Here is a 21,643-nt window from a genome sequence, read left to right on the forward strand (position 1 = left end):
CTTCATAAACATGCATAACAGCACTCCATAGGACTTAAGAGAGGTAGAAATTTGATTTTGGAACACAGAGTGTGCGATATGTGTGTAAGATGTATGTGAGATATGTGCGAGATGTATGTGAAATATGAGCTAGATCTGTGCGAGATAATGCATATGTACCTAAAAATCCTTTTAAACACACGCTGCACTCAAAAAATAATTATCCTCTAGACAAAAAAAAAAAAAAAATCAATTAAATGTGGTTGATATTGTAAATTTAGAATTTGACAAAAGTAGAATCGTCCAACAATGATTTACCTTATCTAGAAATCATACGGGATACAATTAACAAACCACTATAACAAAAACATAATATAGTAAAAAATGCATTATTTAAAATATATTGTAATTTGATACTTTAAAACTAATACTAAAATAGAAAAGACGGAAATAGATATGTTCATGGAAGATGGTGAGGAGGGTGAGTTTGTTGGGTGAAAGGGAGGAAAAAATGAAAATTTCACTCATATTTTGTCTAAAAAAATCTATTTTATCTCAATCTATCATAAAATCATACAACCCTTAAAACAAAATGGACTATATTTAGCCATTTTCCCTTTAAATTTTGGTTTTTTATTTTGAATATGAAAAATTTGCTGTAAAAAATAGATTAATTGTGATAACTTTTAAGGATATTTATGATATTTGTTAAACTAATGATAAAAGTACTTTTTTTTAATGTTTTAAGAACATTTTCACCAATTTTTTTTATACAAAATCCAATGTTGTTGGATATTTTTTTTTATGATTAAGCTAAAAAATTAAAATTAACAAAAGAAAAAAAGAAATAGAAAAAGAAAAATTCTTTTGTTAGGATATTTAGAAAAAAATTTAACTAACGAAGTACTTTTGGAATTATACTGATATAGTTACTTAGAAATACTCATCATCTGCTGCAGCGCACTCTCGTGCCAATCTCACCGTTCTGATTTCTTTCTCCTCTCTTCATCTTCACCGTTTTCATTGTTGAGTCGACACGCCACCGATCTAGAATCAGAAAATAGAAGCGTTTCCCTCCATTGCCTGGAGGAATTGAGCGGTGGTGGAGAGTTGTTTTTCTTGAGCTAGGGTTTCCTAACAGCCAGTGCTTGATTCCACAAAGCGAAAAGTTGAATACCTATGGAGAGCGCCTTTGCGAGCGCCTCTGCTATATCAGACCAGAGGCAGAAGATCGAACAGTACAAGCACATTCTGTATAATGTCTTGTCGTCGAACGATAGGGTTCAAGCCAAGAAGTTTATCGATCACAGTTAGCTGCCTCACATTTTTCTTAAAGTTTAATTTATTAAGTTGATGTTTTTTCTCCAAACTCGTCCATTTCTTCATTTTAGTGTGTAGGGCTAATCATCTGACGGTTCTTTACGTGCAGCACTATCTGACGAAGTTCCACTTGTAGTTTCGCGGCAGCTCTTGCAGACTCTAGCGCAAGAGCTGGGGAAGTTGGAGGGGGAGATTCAGAGAGAGATTGCCCATTACATCCTCGCTCAAATTCAGCCGCGAGTCGTCTCTTTCGAGGAGCAGGTTTAGTTCTGGTTTCATTATTTTATATGCTATAGAAATGATGCTTCTCAGTTGTGTGAATGATAACCAAGCACCAATGTTACTTCTTACTCAATTGAAACGGGAACCTGACCTTGCTATTCGTCTAAATTATTCATCTAATATGGATTTTATACCTTCTTTTGTTGATTACAATTTTCCGGAAGAACGGTCAGGCGTGTTTCCTTGGTTTATATTGGAATTGAATGTAAATCTTTTTTTCAATTTACTATTAACGGAAGAATTTGGGGTTCTTTTAATCACCAAACCGTCAGGTATTCATTGCTTTTGGATTCATATACAAAACATTGTAAGTGCACGTCTCGGTCTTTTATTAAACGGAAACAATAATTTTATTGAAATAATGAATGATTTTAATGCTAAAAGTACAGAAGAGGAAAACAAAGTAAAAAAGACTTCAAGGAATTCAGTACTAGGCTAAAACCAAATTACAACTTAGATACTAAAGTCCTGTAGAAAAACAAAGAACAACAATCCTAATGATCAAATAACTCAAGCAGAAAAATCAGCAAATAGTTTAATAAGAAATACGAGGAAGGATTTAAACTTGAGCAAACCTACAACGATTAGAAACGAAGCAACTATTGCATCAGCCCACAAAGTTGACCCTGAGATATAATGAAGGGCCAACTAAGAATGATTGGCGAGCTCCAAAACCAAAGAAGAAACCAGCTCCCTCCAACCAGACCGACGCCGACTTATAACAAATTCAGAGAAAATAGTAAGAAAAACTCTAAACTTTAACAAACGAAGAAGTGCACGTCTATCTACTGGTTGATTTATCCACAGTGTTCAGTGGAAAAATTAGAACAACTCGACTAGAGCAATATTACTTATCTATAATCAATGCTTGTTTTTATTTTGTCATCAGTTCCTATGTTCTTCTCTCATATTGTTCTGAGTGTGGCTAGGGTCAGCAGTTTTAATTATGGCTAGGGTCAGCAGTTTTAATTACTTTTGGTCATGGATCTTGACTTGCATGGTCCATAGATGAAGGAAGTAATTTGACTCTGATGAGTTGCAGGTGCTGATTATTCGGGAGAAGCTTGCTGAATTGTATGAATCAGAGCAGCAATGGTCAAAAGCTGCACAGATGCTCAGTGGCATCGATCTAGACTCCGGAATGAGGTACAACACTCACTTTCCTTTCAATATGTGTATATTTTTTTTGTAAAAAGTAGGATTTTAGTAAATTCTGGACTCTCTTTATTTACTATGTCTTTTTGTGGTTGCTGTCAGGGTGATTGATGAGTCATATCGGTTGTCAAAATGTGTTCAAATTGCTCGCTTATACCTTGAGGTACAGTTTATTTCTGTAATTGCAGTTTGAATCTTATGACAGTTTTTATTACAAAGGGTTATATGTTAGTAGTGGTCGTTTGCTACGATGTGTAAAAGCATTGCATATATGGTGGAGGAGAGTGATTTCAGGTTACACTATCGATGATATAATAATGCAGCAGTTTCCAACTACATTGAATGTGCTTTACACTAATTAATTGTTTAATGTTTATACTTACAAGGACAAGGAACTTTGTTTAGTCTTAGGTACTTGACACTCAATATTGCTCAATTTTTTCTTCCACAGGATGATGATGCTGTTAATGCTGAGGCCTTTATCAATAAAGCTTCATTTTTGGTTAGCAATAGTCAGCACGAAGTCCTTAATTTACAATACAAGGTTAGGAATCTTTTCGATTGTTGATGACTCTAACTCAATAATGGCCATATGGTTTTTCTTCTGTGTTTTAATCCCCTCCATTTCATTCCTTTCGCAGGTTTGTTATGCTAGGATCTTAGACTTGAAAAGGAAGTTCTTGGAAGCAGCACTTCGTTATTATGATATATCTCAAATTGAAAAGAGACAAATAGGAGACGAGTAAGTAAACTTAAACATTCTTTTCGTGGAATATATATGTGTTTATATTTGTTAAGCAACCATCATTCACTTCTATACTTGTTTTTGGCCTTTTAGGATACCGATCTTAAGCATTTGCACACGATTGAAAATTCATTTATTTTTACAGAACTTCCAGTTTTTGTGTCAAGTTTATGCATTCTTGACATTCTTTTTGTGCTTTTCATTCACTGCAGTAATTGCTAGCATTTAGTTATTAAAAATGACATAGACATACCGATAAGCATTTTTCATTTGTGCTTTTTTTAGAACTTCAGAATTACCAAAAAGAAAAATTTAACTAAATTCAACGCCAAGATATCTTTTTTATTTCTACAATGTTCATGTCTTGATAATGTTTCAAAGACCATCATTTTTCCCTTTTCTTTTAAGTGTACAGTGGAACTGCAAAATTGGGTTGATACTACTACAATTTTGATGTGTTTGTTAGTATGGACGTCGACCAATTTTGTGACCTCTTCATTAATATATTATACAAAAAAAGTGTTCTTTTGTTGATTTTCCTTGTATATTTCACCCTGCTAAGCCCTTTCCTTCAACTATTTTCTACACTTATATTATGAATTTCACTCTTGATGTCAGTTGCTTTGGCTTTTTAATGTGTATGAGGAGCTATTAACCTCCATTTTTTGAGCCTTGTACACGAATGGACGAAAGCAATTTTTTTCTATAAATATCTTTCTTTTATGTAAAACTCTTTTTCTCAACCTATTAAACAGTTCAGTGCCTCTGCAAAAGAAAGTCGTGTTCTTACATTCTTCTAATAACTGAGTTTCAACAAATTGGTACGATTTGTATTCCTTTTTCTTTTTTTCTAGGAAACAGAGAAAATTCATTTCACTGATATGAAGAAAATGATATGATTTGTATTCTACGGTTGAATTTGAAATTTAATGTTTTTATGATGAAAAATATGAATTCACTCATCTTGATTTTTGAAGAGATTGGTTAGTAAATGATACCATCTAATCATCATGGGTTGACCTAGTGGTTAAAAAGAGTTTCAATAAATGGCTAAGAGGTCAAGGGTTCAATCCATGATGACCGCCTACCTAGGAATTAGTTTTCTACGAGTTTCCTTGACACTTACATGTTGTAGGGTCAGATGGGTTGTCCCATGAGATAAGTTGAGGTGTGTGTAAGCTGTCCTAGACACACACACATATATATAAAGTAAATGATACAACCTCAGATGTTATTAGTTACTTTATTTTCTTTTTCCAGAGAGATTGACGAAGAAGCATTGGAACAAGCCTTATCTGCTGCAGTGACGTGTACAATATTGGCTGCTGCTGGTCCACAGAGATCCCGAGTTCTTGCCACATTATACAAAGTAAAATTCTTTTTAGTTATTGATTTATTTATTGCTAATGGAATTTATATCATTTTGGAGGGGAGTGACTTTAAATATGTCCTTTCTAAGTGTTGACGCTTTGATGTAGGATGAACGTTGCTCGAAGTTAAAAATCTATCCAATACTGCAAAAGGTTCCATCCCCCCTCCCTCCCTCCCTCTCTCTTCTAACATTCAAGAGTGTATTCTGTTGTGTTAATTGCCCTTAATGAGTGCATAAGAGTGTATTCTGTTCAATCCCCTTAATGAGTGCATAATTGAACTATTAGGTTTACTTGGAAAGAATTTTGAGAAAACCAGAAATTGATGCATTTGCTGAAGAGCTAAAACCTCACCAGGTTATGATTTTCGCTCTTTACCTCGTTCTAGATTCTGGCATCACATCATATATTAAAAATCTCTCTTTTTTAACATTTTTTCTACAGCAAGCCCTTCTGCCAGATAATTTTACTGTGTTGGATCGTGCTATGATTGAGCATAATCTTCTTAGTGCAAGCAAACTTTACACAAATATAAGGTTAATTATGTGCAGTATACTTTCTCCTTCTCCTTTATTCCTTTTCTTCTCGTTGTTTTATTTTTCTTTTTGGTTATTCTATGGCAGCTTTGAAGAATTAGGAACTTTGCTGGGTATTCCTCCTCATAAGGTGTGTGATATATTTATTATTCTTATTGTGCTTTGGCAAAACATCATTAACTTCTTGTTAATGATCTTTAAATTATGTTCCTACTGTCTGCGTAAAAATGATCCTTAAATTACTGGTTTTGAAATGAAAAAACTTGAGCGAGATGGATCCTATCATTAGCCTGCTTAACGATAGGTTCCTCTATTTGAAACAAAATTCCTTTGCATTTAAAGTCATTTTAATGAAGGACCAATCAACCATATCATATGATATTTTAGTATCCAGTTTGAAGATCGACCTTTTTCTCTTTTTCTTACCTCTCAATTCTCGTCAACCATCTTGTTTGAAGGATAGGTTTCAAAATTTATGTACCTCCTACAAGGTCAGCTTGGCTCTCTAAAATCCTTACAAGGACCCTTAAGTCTATCCACAAACTCTTGGGAGGGAGACCAGTTGGTCTACAATATATCTGGCTTGGCTGCCAAAGATTTATCGGGAGTCCTGCATGTATAAGTTTCATTAGCGCATTTGTTTTACTTGTTTTTACGTTAATATTCAGCAGTAGCCAGTAAGACTGTATGGGCCTATAGTTTTGTCAGCCTATAAACTGCTGACAGCTAAAAATATAAACCCACTCATTTTAATGCCTTCCCAACACTAACTTGTTGTCCTCTACTATCCATAGTAATAAACCCTGTTGTCTACAAAGCTTTTGACTTTCCTGGCCCTAGAGGGATTGGTGAAGAATTGCGGTCATCAGAATACATATTCTAAAAAGTTGGCATCTGACTTGTTGGGTACTTGGATGTTATATGGAGGACTAAGAGAACTGTTGAGTTGATCTTTGATGTTTTCTGGAGGACCAAGATTCCAAAGAAAATGAAGTTCTTTTCCCAACAAGTTTTGCTTGGTCATGTGAATATGAAGGATAGGATCTTGCAAAAGATGCCTTCTTTAATGGGGCTTTTTTTGTTGTATCTTTTGTTAGAAGGTGGATGAAAACCTTGGATCACCTTTTTCGGAGTGTCAGTTTGCAAGATCTGTTTGGAATGGTTTCTTGCAAGAGTTTAATGTTTCTCTTGCTCGCTAGAGGGATGTTCGCTTGATGATCAAGTCTCCTCCATTTGCTTGCCAAAGAGGGCTGTTTGCAAGGGTGTGTGCTTTATTGTGGGATCTTAGGGTGGAGAGGGACCCTAGCAAAGTTTGGTATTTGGTGAGGTTTCATATTTTCATTTAGGCTTCAGTTTCAAAGACTTTGTAACCATTCTCTAGGTAATATCTTACTTAGTTGGAAACTCTTTCTATAGTGGGGTTTTTGTGGGCTTTCTTTTATATTGCACATGTATTATTATTATTATTATTTTCCTCAATGTAAGCAATTGTTTATATATAAATATATATATAAAGGAAAAAGAAAGAGGCAAATTTCCTCACTTTCAATTGAAATGGGAGGTTTGGGTATCGACAATCTCACTATAAAAAATTGTGCTCTTCTAGCCCAATGGGGTTGGAGATTTCTCACTGAAAAGGATGCTCTTTGTAGGCAGGTGCTTGCTTCTAAGTTCTAAATATAAATGGTATGAGAATAGTCAGTGGCCTTCCATGAAGGGCTCTCGGCTGCATAAAGGGCCATAGATTCAAATTATGAAAGTATTACTTCCAGAGGACTGGTACAAAGACAGAACTGGTTGTGGGATAAAACCAAGTTCTGGAAAGATAAATGGCTTATTGCCTCGCCTCTTTGTGTGTAATTTTTTAGGCTTTTCAGAATTGTGACTACAAAGGACTCAATGGTAAGTCATTGTTGGTCTGACTCTTACAACCAGGCTCTAAGCCTTTATGCCTAATAATAGAGATTTTAATCTGTGGATGTGGATGTTGATGTTGGAAAATGATGGTTTCTTTTCAGTTATGCCTTTCTCTTGAGTTTGTTGTGAAGGAAGCAGCCCTGAACAGACGGAGATTTGATCTTAGATGGAAAGCTGGTTGTGAAGATCAAAGTCTTCACATGAATTTTCTCCTTTAAAAGGCTGCATACTTGTTGAAGAATCCAAAGAACCTGCTAGAATTATGCCTTTTTCCCTAATTGGTGTGGTTTGTGTAAAAGAAGTGTGGAGTCCTTTCCTATTCTTTTTTTTTTCTTTTTTGCTTCTTTGCTGTGGATTGTTAGGAAGGTTGTTTAGCTTGTTCAGCTTGCTGTGCTATTGGCCTAGGAAAGCTTATGATGCTCTTCTTCAGCTTATTAAAGGGTCCCAGGTTTCATGCTCAAGTGAAAATCCTTTGGTCCAATGGGATCTTTGCCCTAGGAAAGCTTATGATGCTCTTCTTCAGCTTATTAAAGGGTCCCAGGTTTCATGCTCAAGTGAAAATCCTTTGGTTCAATGGGATCTTTGCCCTTCTCTGGAGCCTTTGGTTTGAACAAAACTCGAAGATTTTTTCTGGTCATGAACTAAACAGGGATTGTTTTTTGGGCTCTTGTCACTCTCTTTGCTTCTACTCAGTCTTCTACCACTAAATTCTTTTGAAATTATAGCTTAACTCAAATTTACTGTTACTCTCTTTACTTCTACTTGGTCTTCTACCACTAAATTCTTTTGAAATTATAGCTTAACTCAAATTTACACTAGTTGGGTTTCGTTTTTGTAACCTGTCAGTGTGTGAGATATTAACAAAAATTCTCTTCCCTGCTTTGGTATTCTCTTTTTGTTAGTGAGGAAATAAGGGGAGCGCACACCTTATGGGGAGTGTGGTTGCTAGAGCTGGGACAGTTGGTTGGAGGGAAGAGAGGTTTAAATAGTGAAAGGGAGGTCCACAAGTGGGCATGAGAGTTTTTGTTAATCATTTGTCTACATCCTTGATAGATAGGAGAGTTTTTTCTTTGTTCTTCTTTACCAATTAATTTTTGTTTAGGGATTGCTAATTTATCAATCCTTAGTACCTGTTCTGATATTTTCATTGAATAAGATTCGTCTCGATTCCAGAGTTATATCATATTCGTATCAGAGCATCTTAACCTGGGAAAGGAGAAGAGAATGGCATAGAAGAGAATTGAGGAGAAATTGGAAACGTTCGATCAGGAAAATTCTGGTATGAGGGTAGAGTTGCTCAAATCATCGGCGATTGAAGAAAGTCTTGCTTCATTAGCAAAGGATACTGAAAGGTTGGGAGAATAGGAAAGCAACAACAATTGTTGATGTTGTATGTAGAAAGAGTTTTGTAAGGAAAACCGAATACATCTAGAGAAATGGAGGAATCTTCAATTAAAGGAAAAACGAACAGGAGCAATGTTGAAGGAGGAGATACAACGATGAATGAAATCAAATATGAAGGAAGCGATATTCCTAACGATCGCAGCAAGTTCAAGAAGGTTGAAATGCCCGTATTCAGCGACAATGATCCGAATTCTTGGTTTTTTCAGGCGGATTAATATTTCCAGATTCATAAGCTGACAGATTCGGAGAAGATGACCATGACTGTTATTTGACGGAGCAGCTTTGGATTAGTACCGATCGCAAGAATGAGATCCTTTCAAGGATTGGTGAAATTTGAAGCAAAGATTGATGATTTGCTTTAGATCGGTGAGAGAAGGATCAATCTGTGGACGATTCTTAGCGATTTAGCAGGAAACGACGGTGAAAGAATATCATAATTTATTCAATAAATTGGTTGTGTTGCTACCATAGCTGTCGAAGGAGGTGTTGGAAGAGACATTCATGAATGGGCTTAGTCCATGGATCAAGGCCGAGGTAGAGGTATAGTGCTGGGAACCGGTTGGGCTTGCACAAATGATGAAACTAGCCCAACGCATAGAGAGCTGTGAGATAACGAGGAAGGAAGCGGGAAACGGAAGGTAAGGCCCAAGTGCCTTTATCTTTTAATAAACTTGACAATCTGATTTTTGTGAAAGATAACAAATCTGGAGAAAATTTTCTTATACTCACGATTACATTGAGAGGAGGGACAACATTGGGGAATCGACGTGAAGGTTCGACGAAACATATGACGGATAGGGAATTTCAGGCTCGAAGAGATAAGGGACTCTGTTTCAAGTGTGTTGGACGTTATTATGTTGGACATCGGTGCAAAGTTAAGGAGCAGAGAGAGCTTAGGGCTTTGGTGGTCCAGGAGAATGGCAAAGAAATCAAGATAATCGAGGGAGATGATCAACATGGAAAAAAATAATCGAAAGTATTGGGAGTTGAAAGTGAATTGAAGCCAGTAGTCGAACTCTCAATTAATTCCGTGGTTGGGTTGACTATTCTAGGAACGATGATGTTGAAAGGGAGATTCTGAGAAGAATTAGTGATTATATTGATAGACTGCGCTGCAACACCCAATTTTATTTAAGAAAAATCAGTGTCATCGTTGAAGTTACCTAAGTCGGAAACATCGAATTACAATGTAATCTTGGGCTTGGGTGCGACAATGATGGGAAAAGGAGTATGTGACGCAGTTGAGTTCACCCATATTTGATGAAGATTGATCTAAAGGCTGACTATCATCAAATATGGTTGACAAATGCTCCATCCACTTTTCGTGCTGGTGTTTTTTGATGACATACTACTCTATAGCCAGAACTTAATACTGAGAGAGAATGAGCTATATGAACAAGGGAAAATGCAGTTTTGTCCGAAAGAGAGTGGAGTATTTGGGACATAATTATATATGAAAAAGGAGTAGAGGTGGATTATGAAGAAATTAGAGCAATTAAGGAATGGCTGGTACCTACAAATGTACGTGAAGTGCGAGGGTTTCTAGGTTTTATCGAGTATTATCAGCGATTCTATTAGAATTATGGTAACGTAGCGCCCCTCTCACCTAGTTATTAAAGGCAGGGGCATATCAGTGGACAGAGGAAGCTGGTGAAGCCTTTGAGAACCTGAAGAATGCGATGATGACATTGCCATTATTAGCTCTACTTGACTTTAATTTGCGTTTCGAGATTGAAATAGATGCATCTGGGTATGGGGTAGGAGTAGTGTCAATTCAGCTGAAGCGACCGAGAATACGGGGCAGATGCATTATCTAGAATTCCTCCTACGGTGCATGTGTGCCAATTGACTGCTCCTGCATTATTAGATTTGCTGATAATCAAAGAGGAAGTGGAGAGGGATATAAAATTGAAGGAAATCATTGAGAAGTTACAAAATGAAGATGTGGTGGATTACTCCCTGCAGCAAGGGATTTTGAAGTATAAAAATAGAGTGGTGATATCTAAGTCATCGGCTTTGTCACTGACACACTTATCACGACTCAGTGCTTGGTGGACATTTGGGATATTTGAGAACTTATGGGAGAGCTGTATTGGGTAGGTATGAAGGGGGACATGAAGAAATATTGCGAGGAATGTGTAGTGTGTGAACGTAATAAGACCTTGGCTTTATCTCCAGCAGGTTTATTGATGCCTTTGGAAATTCCGGATACCGTGTGGAGTGATATCTCAATGGATTTCATTGATGGATTACGAAAAGCAGCTGGTTTTGATGTGAGTTTTGTGGTGGTGGACAGACTTGGTATGCTCATTTTCTGCCCTTAAAACATCTGTGTACAGTGAAATCTGTGGCTGAGATTTTTGACAAGGTGTGCGATTACATGGTTATCCAAGATCCATAGTTTCTGATCAAGACAAGGTCTTCCTCAGTAATTTTTGGGGTGAGATGTTCAGACTTTTGGGTACTAAATCGAATCAAAGTTCAGCCTACCATCAGCAATCCGATGGCCAGACTGAGGTGGTGTGAATTGGAGTGTGGAAGCATGCCTTTGCTGTTTTTTCAGAGAAAGGCCGAGAATGGGTTTCTTGGTTGTACTGGGTGGAATATTGGTATAATACAACTTTTTAGATTTCTTTTGACATTACCACATTTCAGGCAGTGTATGTTTACCTCCTTTGATTTACTATGGTGATTTGGAAAGTCCTAATTCTACCCCTGACCAGCAACTCGAAGAAAGGGATGTGGCCTTGGGTGTTTCAAAGAGCACTTGTGGATTGCACAAGATAAAATGAACAAGTGCGCTGATAAGAAGCGGCAACATGTTGAATTTCAGGTGGGAGAGATGGTGTTTCTGATGATTCGCCCCATATCGTCAAGTGTCTTTGCGGAGAAGAAGAAATGAAAAATTATCTCTAAACTTTTTTGGGCCTTCTCGGGTGCTGGAAAGGATTGGCCCCGTGGCGTACAAGCTGGAACTCCCCCAAACTGCTTCCATACATTCGGTTTTCCATGTGTCACAGCTGAAAGGTGTGTTGAGACAGCATACAGAGGTACATCAGTTAGTTCCTTTTAAGTCTGAAAATCATGAATGGATAGCTGAACAGAGAGAAGTGTATGGATATTGAAAGAATCCTACGATTGGGTTGTGGGAAGTATTGATCAGTTGGAAGGGACTACTGCCACATGAGGCTACTTGGGAGATTTGTGATGATTTCCTGCAACAATTTTTAGATTTCCTCCTTGTGGACAAGGTAAGTTTGGGGAAGGAGAGTAATTTTAGGCCACCAATCATTTGGCAGTATAGTAGAAGAGGAAATAAGGTGAGCGCACGCGTTTTGGGGAGTGTGGTTGCTGAGCTGGGACTCACAGTTAGTTAGTTGGAGAGAAGAGGTTTAAAAATGAAAGGGAGGTCCACGAGTGGGCATGAGAATTTTTGTTAATCATCTGTCTACATCCTTGAAAGATAGGAGAGGCAGTGAGGGGGTAATTCTTTCTTTGTTCTTTACCAATTACTTTCTGTTTAGGGATTGCTAATCTATCAATCCTGTGTACTTGTTCTGATATTTTCATTGAATAAGATTCATCTCATTCCGGAGTTCTATCAAAATACTTATTCCAAAACCTCTAGCCAGAGGAAACTAGAGAGTCCATTGGGAAATAAGGTTCTTTCTTCATCTATTCCCCACACACCGACCATAACAAAAACCTCTAGATATTGAAATTTGTGTTTCTTATAAAAAATATTTATTCTAAATGTCTAGCAAGGGGACGCTAGAAAGTCTTTCGAGAAATAAGATTCTTTTCTACTCCCTGCTCTTTTATGGAAGAGTACTTTCACCGTCTCAGAGCAAAGGTTTACGTTTTTGATATTAAAGTCTCCCCTAGATCTACTTTAAATGTAAACTGCTCTTATCATTGATAAAGATGAAAAGTTAAAGCTATACTATACCTTTAGATTCATAGTAAAGGAAGGTTTTTTTTTGCCCCTCTCCCTCACAAAAGACATACCAGATCGAGTTGATTTCTCCAAAGACAAATACAAACGCGTTACAAAAGATGAATGGTTAAATCAAAGGTTTAGTTAGAGAATGGCAAATATAGAGAGAGCAAAAGAGCTTGTTTGATATTTTCTGCTTCTGGCTTGCAAGCAGGTGCTCATTTGCTCATGAAGTTCACTTTGCTTGCTAAAGTAGATTCCTCTCTGTTTGTAGGCTGAGAAGATAGCATCAAGAATGATCTACGAGGACAGAATGAGGGGATCGATTGACCAGGTTACTTCTCTTCTCCGTCTCCACTCGCCCAAAAATAAAAGGGAAAAGGGATCATGTTCAGACTCCCATGAAATGATTGAACTAATGCAAAAACGATTTATATTTAATTAGCTCTTCAGAACTGTTTGCACATTATATTTATTACAAAACTGCTATCAGGTAGAAGCTGTTATCCATTTCGAGGACGATATTGAAGAGCTGCAACAATGGGATCAACAGGTATTTTCTCTCTGCATTTATTACACTTTTTTTTTGTTCAATGATATGTAAGGTGCATTTATTTAGTACTTGAATTTTTTATATTGTGGATCTACCGTGTAATTAATTTTTCTTGGTTGGTCTGTTTAGATTGTTGGTCTCTGTCAAGCTTTGAACGACATCTTGGATAGCATGGCAAATAAAGGTGTCTCCCTTCCTGTTTGATCTTTTGTGCTCTTAAGTTGTTCCAATCCAATCCAGTGATTTTGTAATATCTTAGAAACTTCTATCTTTCCCCCCATAGTATGAGGCTATTTTAGTTTCTTTTCTTTTCTTTTCTTTTTTTGGAGAGGTTGAAAATTACTATTCTTTTTAGCAGCGAGGGTCATTTTTTGTCATTGGTGTAAAAAAAAAAAAAAAAATCGAAAAGGAAAGAGCCAAAGAGTGGAGGGACATGTTGAGTTATGAAGCCTTTCTATGGGAAAAAAAGAAAAAAAACTTAACTTCCCCTCCTTGAGAAAAGGGAACAAAAAAAAGAAGATAAAATGTAACACTGTTGATGAACAAATACTGCAAACCAAAACTGGCAGAAAAGTCCAAATTTGCATAAGATAAAATGACCTATTTCGGAAATTTAAAATTTAACATTGTAGATGAGTCCTAATTTGTGTGTATAGTGTATACATAGATTTATCTCGTTAGAGTAAAACTCACTGTTTTGAACACTGATTGTGGCTATGAATGATATCTTGGATTTGTCCATGTGGCTCCTCATTTCACGGGAAATCACTTCATTCCGAAGGGGTGAGAAGTTGCACCGTTTGTGAAACCAAATGACATCGAATTCTGCAGTTTAATGTAATTCTAAAATCGAATTATGCTGTTTGGTTTGGTGTTAAAATTGCATTGATTTTAAAACATATATATATATACATAAATTTATGGTAAATCTTAATTTTCTAAAACTAAATTTGCTGCCGCTCCTCTCGTCCCTCACAGCCCACCCCCATAGCTCAGCTCTTCGTTGCCCCTTGGTCTCCCAAACTCTTGCCTCTATCTCTCTTCTCTTGTCGGAACGTTTCACTAATGGAACCTCTGACCTCTGGCCGGTTATTGTTGTCAGATTTCAGATTTGATTCTTAGTGTTGGATCTTCGTCTGGCCATTGTCAAGTTTTATTTCTGAAGACAATATCCTGAAATTGAAAACTTAGTTGAATAAATGGTTCAGTGAAGGCCTTTAATCGCTTCATCAAATTTTTGATATTTTTCATTCAATTTTGTGGAATTATTCTTTCTTGGTAAGTTCTCACTATTTGTAAAATGCTTTGATAATAACAAATTTTAATAAATTAATGTGGGGATGGTCTGTCTTTGTTTAGTTTGGGAGTTTCTCCCACTCTTTCATTCCCCTCAGAATTGTAGAAATGGTAAATCCCAAGTGAGAATGAACTTCTCCACTGCTATCCCTTTTTACCTACAAATTTTCGGTTCCTCAACTTTAGAAGGATTTGAAATTCTAACGTTAGTAGCCCTACTAATTGCAAGGGTGAAAGCAGAGAGTTCTGAATTGAAAGAACAAACAAATTTGGAAGGCAGCTCATCATCGGTCGGCTGTCTCAGCCTAAAGAATCTAAGTGATTGATCCAAGTTCAAGTCCTACCGGCTTCAGGCGTTGATTAGATCGAGATTAAGCTGTCAAGCTTGGGCCAGCCCAATCACTTAACGTAGGGCCATTGTTGAGCCCACGGCCTTTCTCAATTGACTTGAATACGACTGAGCTCAAAGTGGCTGGCCTAAAGATAAGTTCATATCCAATTCAATTTAGGGGTTTTAACTAGTATACCATACTACAAGATAGATTCAAAATTTTCAGAAATTTCCAAAATAGACTAATATTTTAGATAAATATGCAATTAATCCATCTTTATTATTAATAATTTATTAAGAAAATAGAAAAAGAAAAACGGAAAGTGGACTATAATTAAAATTTGCATTTATTAGATATAATATATAAATATGGTAAGTGATTAATTCTATCATGTTAATATTCTAATCAAAATTAGTCCTTAATTATTTTTCTTTTGATAATTTTGTTCAAAAGTTCTTCCCTTCCAATCTCTCTCAATCTAATATTTAAACGATTTTGATATTCTAGAAGAGAGGCCGGAAGAAAGAGAACATCATATAATCAGGTCGAATTAGGTCAACCTAACCTTTAATTGCCTAACTCGATGACTTGATTTTTTTTTCTTCAATTTTCTAATCCAATCCAACGCAAAATAAAATTTAACATAACTCAACCCATACAGTTTGGATTGGGTTGGATAATTCACATCGGTCCGATTACCAATTTTTTTTACACCCTACTTTTTTCACAATTCTTTTGGAAGGAATTTGAGACATACATTTAATATCTATGTATATTTTACTTTTTAAAGTTAATGATATTATTATCTAGAAAATTATTAAATAATAATATATTATTTAGACTTAATAAATTTCAACTAATAAATAATTTATATTAATTTAGTTATGTTTAGTTGGAAGGTGGTCTTTTATTTTATTAACTAAGTAACTAATTAATTTGAATTAACTTTTATAAATATAATAATCCGACAAACGGTTTGTGTAACAAAATGAAAATGTCCATCAAACTAATCATTTTTTAAAAATATTTAAGGTTTGTCCTTCCTTATTATCGTCTTTTACTCTTATTCTTTTGCGATTTTTTCCATTGTCTTTTTTTCTTCTTCTCCATTTTTTTAAATATTTTCGATTACCCTTCCTTTGCATCTTCTTTCTTTCGCGACTCTTTTCCTTTTCATCCTATTCTTATCTCCTTATGCCTTTTTTAAATTTTTTATCAAACTGTTATTTTGTTCAAAAATTGTATACCAAATATAAGAAAAGGTAATTTACATTAATAGAAGAGAATGGAAAATATTTTACATCCTATAGCAAAATAAAGATACTTTGGCCTGGGTTAAAATTTTGGTTATCCATTTTGGATAGTCAAATTTAAATTATCAATCTAAACAAATTTGAAAAAAAATCATTTAGATTTGACTACCCAAAGTTAAACGATTAAATCTAAACGATAGTGTTTCAAAAAATCTGGAAAAAAATGAACAATTTTTTATATAGATGTCAATTAATCACGTGACATTTTTTATATTTACCATTGTGGATCTGAGTTCTGTGTAAATATTTGGTCGCTTTGTTATATTTTAATAATGTACACTTAAATTTATCTATTGCATTTAGTTAACTAATTAATTTATTTTAATTTTTAAAAATTAGTGAATTAAACGTATACATTTAAGCTTTAGATATTCATAATTATGCACGTTGAAACACAACATTATTTATTTAAATGTACGACTATGACATCCCTCTCTAACTATAATAAACACTATTTAAAATCTAAATCTTCAATTAATTATTGTAAACACCGTTTCAAAACTCTTAATGTATTATTTGCTACATTTTTTTCTACATAACATTGATTATTTTTTTATTATTTGCTAACGGGTTTATAATTTTCTTTTCAAACTAAAATATTCTACCTAACCATAATCTATCATAACTCAATTATAATAACCTAAAATTAATCGCTCACTCTTCATGCTAACCACTACTTAATTAATATCTACACTCATAAAATAATATATGATTAATCAATATCTACAATTCAAGCAGCCACTTACTAATTAATTTCTATAGTTTTCAATCATGTTTTTAAACATTTAACTTAGAAAAATTTATAAACTCAATGAATTTCATCCATATGAAGGTAGTTTTGAAAGTTAAGGATGAGTATTGAAAACAAGTATGAAGTTTAATAGTTTTTTTCTATAATTTAAGCTTTATTTTCGCTATTAAATCAAAAGTTCTCAACTTCAAACATGAGAAATCTGAAGTCAACAAAATTGTGAGTTTACATGTCCCTTTATTAGTTTTCTTGTGTGGCCTTTACTAAAGCCTTCACTAACTACTGGTAGATATTTGGACCTATTAACTCGAAATAAAAGGCCGAAGTCTGCGCCCAACAAAGCATTGAGCAAAATGGACTTTCAAACATAAACCAACACAAACAAAATTACGGCATTGAACTCACATCCAAATGCAAATGTGTGTGGAGGCCCTTTTCAATATTAAAATCTCCCTTCAGTCTTTATTGGCTTCTTCATGTGTGTCTTCTCCAATTTAAATGATGCAAATGCAGAACTCATTTGGCTAGACTCTTCCCCAAAAGTGCATGGTTTACGTTGAAGTTGCAAAGAAGATTGCCTCAAAATATCAAATAATGAACTCCCTGACTTAATTTCTTGTACGCTGTTCTGTGCACTTGGTCTCACTTGAGAATAACTAAACTTAGCTGAAGAAATTCTTGTAGATTTATTTTCATTCTGACCCTGCAAAGCCAAGTTAGTTATGTTGTTAGTTGGACCACGCTTGTCCAAGGAACACTTGATCGGTTTGGATTGAACTGATCTATGATGAGGTCAAGTCATCTATTGCCTCTCAAGTCATCTAAAAGTAACGTAAATATATGTGACTGCTTCAGCATCAATATTGTCATAACTAGAGCTAACCTGATCAGAAGATTCCTCCATCGTTGGAATTGAGCTCCTGCTGTTGGTATCATCTCGACCGAAAATGAAAGAACGACTGTTGGTTGATGATCCATGCTTATGGGATGAAGAAAAAGAGAAATTTGAACTTCGGCCTAAGAAAGATGACTGCAATAACTTATGTTAGCTTTACAGAAGATGAGGTCTTCATCCAATAGAACTGAAGGTTTTGATAGCTAATGCATTTTGGAACTCAGAGATTATGGATACAGATACCTTTGAAGATGTGTTCTTGCCTACACCGGTTAGTGGAGGGTCTGAAAACACTGCATAAATGGAGACAATACATAAGGTTTAGATAAAGGATGGCAGATTATGTGGATGACGAAAACAAGGTGAAGGATCTTACATTGTGCTTTGGGTCTCTTCTTTACATCAGGTACAACATTCAGCTTCTTGATAAGGCCAAAAACTTCTCTGGTGCTCTCAACCTCAGCAGGCGAGAGAAACGTGGATTTTCCATCCTGTTTCAGACCAATGATTAGATCATCATGTGAACTATATGGTTGAACGATTAAAAGATAAGCAAAAGACTTTGTTCATGAAAGAATAGCTCGAATCTCACGGCTTTATCAAATACACGTTCTCTTTCTAGCCTCCTTTCTGTTTCCTCATCATCAGACATGTATGGATCATCTTTATCTGTATACATTTGAGGAAGCATTTGCTTTACTTTTCTAATGTTCATTCGAGCCACATCCAGTGGAAGAGAATCTTCTGCATCAGCTTCACAAAATTCAAAATCATCATTTTCTCCCTCGTTGTTTTCATCTTCCAGTAAAGATGGTTTGGTAAGTTTTGAGCCATATTTCAATTTCTGTAGAAGATCTTCTGTTCCAGCAGCATCTTGCTGTTCAAGCCACTTCTGATGGAGTTCATTGCGTTTTTCATTGTCTAATGGATTTTCATCGTAAGCAGTTGCTATCATATCTTGAAGCTCTTCTAAATCGGCATCATCGTCTTCCTCGTCATCTTGGAAGCGCATATCATGGTCACTGTCATCTTCTTCCTCGGCTTCATCATCAACAAAAGCTTTAACAGGATCCCCGCTTGCTGATGAAGGCAAGTCTGACAAACCATGTGGATGTGGATTAACATTCTCCTTGTCATTATCCTCTTCTTCATCAGAGCTATAAAAAGCAAAATACTTGAGTTACATAAGCTTTCTTGAAAACCAACACTAAACTTCATCAAATAATTAGAAGTGGCCCTGCTTAATATTCTTGTTTTTCAATATTACGAGTAGGAATGAAAACCAACATGCAATTGCAAACCAAAACATCATGAATATGGCAAATGAGTACATGCAATAAAATTTCCAATCACTTGGCATTCTTACTCATCAAGCGCTGCAGAATCGAGCCTTAAATTCATTGCCAATACCGATGGTGTGAAATTTTCTTGCAGATGACTGCTGGATGTCTCGTTCAACACATCATCAAGAGGAGCAGATTCAAGCTTTAAATTCATTGCCAATACAGATGGCGTAAAATTTTCTTGCAGAGGATTTTTGGACATCTCGTTTGATACATCATTTCCAATGCTTGTTTGGGAATCAGAAAAGAGTTCCTGGAACATGATAAACAAAGTAATTATCCTAAATATATGTGTGTGTACGTGCTTGAACGCGTGTGTAAAAGGAACATTGTCACAATTCACCGAACAAAAATACCTGAGTGTCATTAACAGGAGCCCGAAATGGTTCCGTGACCTCATCAGTAGCCTGTATTTCATAAGGGCAACAAGTGACGAGTCAGTTGCACAATCTAAATTCTAACTTCAATGCACATGAAGATTGAGAATCCTTACAGCAAAAAAAAAGCAACTAATAATAATAATTTGTTGTTTAGGTCAAATTAACAGGCAATAAAGAAAATGACATGTAATTTAGCTTGTTTCAAGTCTTAGTTACTGGAATGACTCAACAAGAACTAGCCAATACTTCCACCAATGTAATTGTTATTCCTAAGAATGTACTTGGTGTACCAAAGAAAAAATACAAGCTTGTTCAAACATAAACTAATTTAAACTTAATAATGGTATGAGAAGGGGAGGTGGAAGCCATCTAACCCTTTCCCTCTGTGGGGGCATGTTTGTTCCATTACTTCGTTCATGTATACACATTGTATCTTTTTTATTCTCCTCATCGGCAGGATGCTTATCCATATCCCCACATTCTTTTTCTACAGAATCCGCCCTCCCTTCTACAGACAACCTATGCTTGCTTACAACCTTTATGAACTGATAATTGTCATCATCTTCATCGTCACAGACTAAAATGGAATTCTCAATATTGATAGATCTGCATAAATAGATATTACATAAGTTCACAGTCTAAGCATAGATGTATGACTAAGAACAGGATACCCACTTCGTAGAGAGCTCAAGCTTCCTTCGTCGGATCTTCTCCAAAACTGAGGATATCGGCTTCTGGACAACTGGCATGGGCTTGAATGTCGCTCCTCTAGTATCTAACAAAAAAAAAAAAAAAATCAACCTTGAGAATGCAAACGAGGAACTGTGGCTTCAGAGGAATCATGAGACGATTGTGAGACTTAGTTCTACAAATTACCTCGCAAAAGTCGCTGAGACTCAGCACGGAGTTGCACGACGTATTCTCTTCGCTCCTGACAAAAACATAAGCAATGAAGTAAGCAAACAGTGAGAAATTGGGGATATATTGATATAAATTACCACGGTTAAGTACATCGGAAGTCCTCATACCTTCTCGAGAGTTATTTTGGAGACCGCAGTCTGGTTGAAATCTCCAGGCTCTCCACTACTCTTGAGTCTTTTGTTCTTCGATTTCCTCCTCTTTGCTTCTCTCTCGTCCTCAAAAGCGTCCAAACTTGGCCGTTTCTTCTCCAGTTCATCCACCAGCGCATCGCCACTTTCCACTCCCATCCCGGGAGTTTGATCTCCACCTTTTTCCTCAATTCCAGCCACAGCATCAAATTCCAAGCACTTGCCCACTCCAGAATCTTTTTCGTCACCATCCAGGCCAAGACTAACTTCCAAATTAGCACCATCATCCAAATCCGTCGATCCAGATCCCGATTGTTGAAGGTCATCGGAGTCATCCAGATCTTGTCCTTTCAACTTATCGGAATCTTCCGCTTCAGAGTCCACCGCACTCAATTCACGAATCTTAAAGCCATCATCAAACCGATCATCAATCCTCGAAAATTCCCCCAAGAATCCACCCGAAAATTGACGATCGATCTTCGGCAAATGGTCGGAGAAACCAGTAGCTGCTTTCTTCAACCGCTTCAGCTTCCTGCCGGAAACCAGAGGGGAATCGAGCTGAGGAGAGGAAAGCAACTGGAAATCGTCATCACTGTCCATCGTGTACAAGCGATTTATGGAAAGAAAAGGGAAGATAAAGAAGTAAGAGATGAAAATTGGGGAAGCCGCTAAGAGAGAAAACTGTAGTGGCGGCAAAGGGAATTCGAAAAAATTTAGTGAATGAATGGCTCGAAAGGCAAAGTGTTGAGTGAAGTGAGGCGTATTGTATTATTTATTTATATATATATATATAGTGAAACGAGAATGGGCAAAAATAAGCAAAGTAGAGCGAGCCCGCCAAAATTACGTGTTCGTTGGACGACTCCACGGAATCTTTTGATGATCTGTCGGTCATAAATGTACAAAGACACCGGCCCGGCCCAGTTCTTTCTCTTTTTTCTTTTCTTTCTTTTCTTTTATGTTACTTTCTTTAAATATTACTTTTCATTCTTTTCTTATTTTCCTTTTATCTTTAATATATATTTATATATATAAGACTTCATGGTTCCTAATGTGAATCTACGTGAGATTGGATCGGTTGTTTAG

General features: G+C 36.0%; 2 protein-coding genes across 2 annotated transcripts; one reads left to right on the plus strand and one right to left on the minus strand.

The window, feature by feature from the left end:
* Positions 1 to 882: 882 nt before the first annotated feature.
* Positions 883 to 13,829, plus strand: LOC101204975 (COP9 signalosome complex subunit 4). The gene is made up of 14 exons (XM_004147742.3): positions 883 to 1,288; positions 1,409 to 1,560; positions 2,624 to 2,727; positions 2,839 to 2,899; positions 3,188 to 3,280; positions 3,378 to 3,478; positions 4,742 to 4,850; positions 4,960 to 5,004; positions 5,140 to 5,208; positions 5,296 to 5,387; positions 5,475 to 5,517; positions 12,920 to 12,979; positions 13,139 to 13,198; positions 13,328 to 13,829. The coding sequence occupies exons 1-14, from the start codon at positions 1,159 to 1,161 to the stop codon at positions 13,400 to 13,402; spliced, it is 1,194 nt and encodes a 397-aa protein (XP_004147790.1). The 5' UTR covers positions 883 to 1,158; the 3' UTR covers positions 13,403 to 13,829.
* A 3,181-nt stretch (positions 13,830 to 17,010) lies between these two features.
* LOC101210293 lies at positions 17,011 to 21,314 on the minus strand. Its single transcript, XM_004147763.3, has 11 exons — positions 20,537 to 21,314; positions 20,385 to 20,439; positions 20,184 to 20,283; positions 19,883 to 20,114; positions 19,485 to 19,535; positions 19,152 to 19,381; positions 18,378 to 18,942; positions 18,162 to 18,276; positions 18,029 to 18,078; positions 17,774 to 17,920; positions 17,011 to 17,593 (listed from the first exon to the last, which is right to left on the minus strand). Exons 1-11 carry the CDS (start codon positions 21,155 to 21,157, stop codon positions 17,333 to 17,335), a joined length of 2,427 nt encoding a protein of 808 aa, XP_004147811.2. The 5' UTR covers positions 21,158 to 21,314; the 3' UTR covers positions 17,011 to 17,332.
* Between the last annotated feature and the right edge of the window lie 329 nt (positions 21,315 to 21,643).

The sequence above is a fragment of the Cucumis sativus genome, chromosome 3 (assembly GCF_000004075.3).
Source record: "Cucumis sativus cultivar 9930 chromosome 3, Cucumber_9930_V3, whole genome shotgun sequence".
Classification (NCBI taxonomy): domain Eukaryota; kingdom Viridiplantae; phylum Streptophyta; class Magnoliopsida; order Cucurbitales; family Cucurbitaceae; genus Cucumis; species Cucumis sativus.

Coding starts and splice junctions, on each gene's coding strand:
- LOC101210293 (XM_004147763.3), bottom strand. CDS start 21,157: ATGGACAGTGATGACGATTTCCAGTTGCTTTCCTCTCCTCAGCTCGAT. Junction 18,943..19,151: donor GATTCTGCAGCGCTTGATGA/GTAAGAATGCCA, acceptor TGCTTTTTATAG/CTCTGATGAAGAAGAGGATA. Junction 17,921..18,028: donor GCAAGAACACATCTTCAAAG/GTATCTGTATCC, acceptor AAGTTATTGCAG/TCATCTTTCTTAGGCCGAAG.
- LOC101204975 (XM_004147742.3), top strand. CDS start 1,159: ATGGAGAGCGCCTTTGCGAGCGCCTCTGCTATATCAGACCAGAGGCAG. Junction 2,728..2,838: donor GATCTAGACTCCGGAATGAG/GTACAACACTCA, acceptor GGTTGCTGTCAG/GGTGATTGATGAGTCATATC. Junction 5,388..5,474: donor AAACTTTACACAAATATAAG/GTTAATTATGTG, acceptor ATTCTATGGCAG/CTTTGAAGAATTAGGAACTT.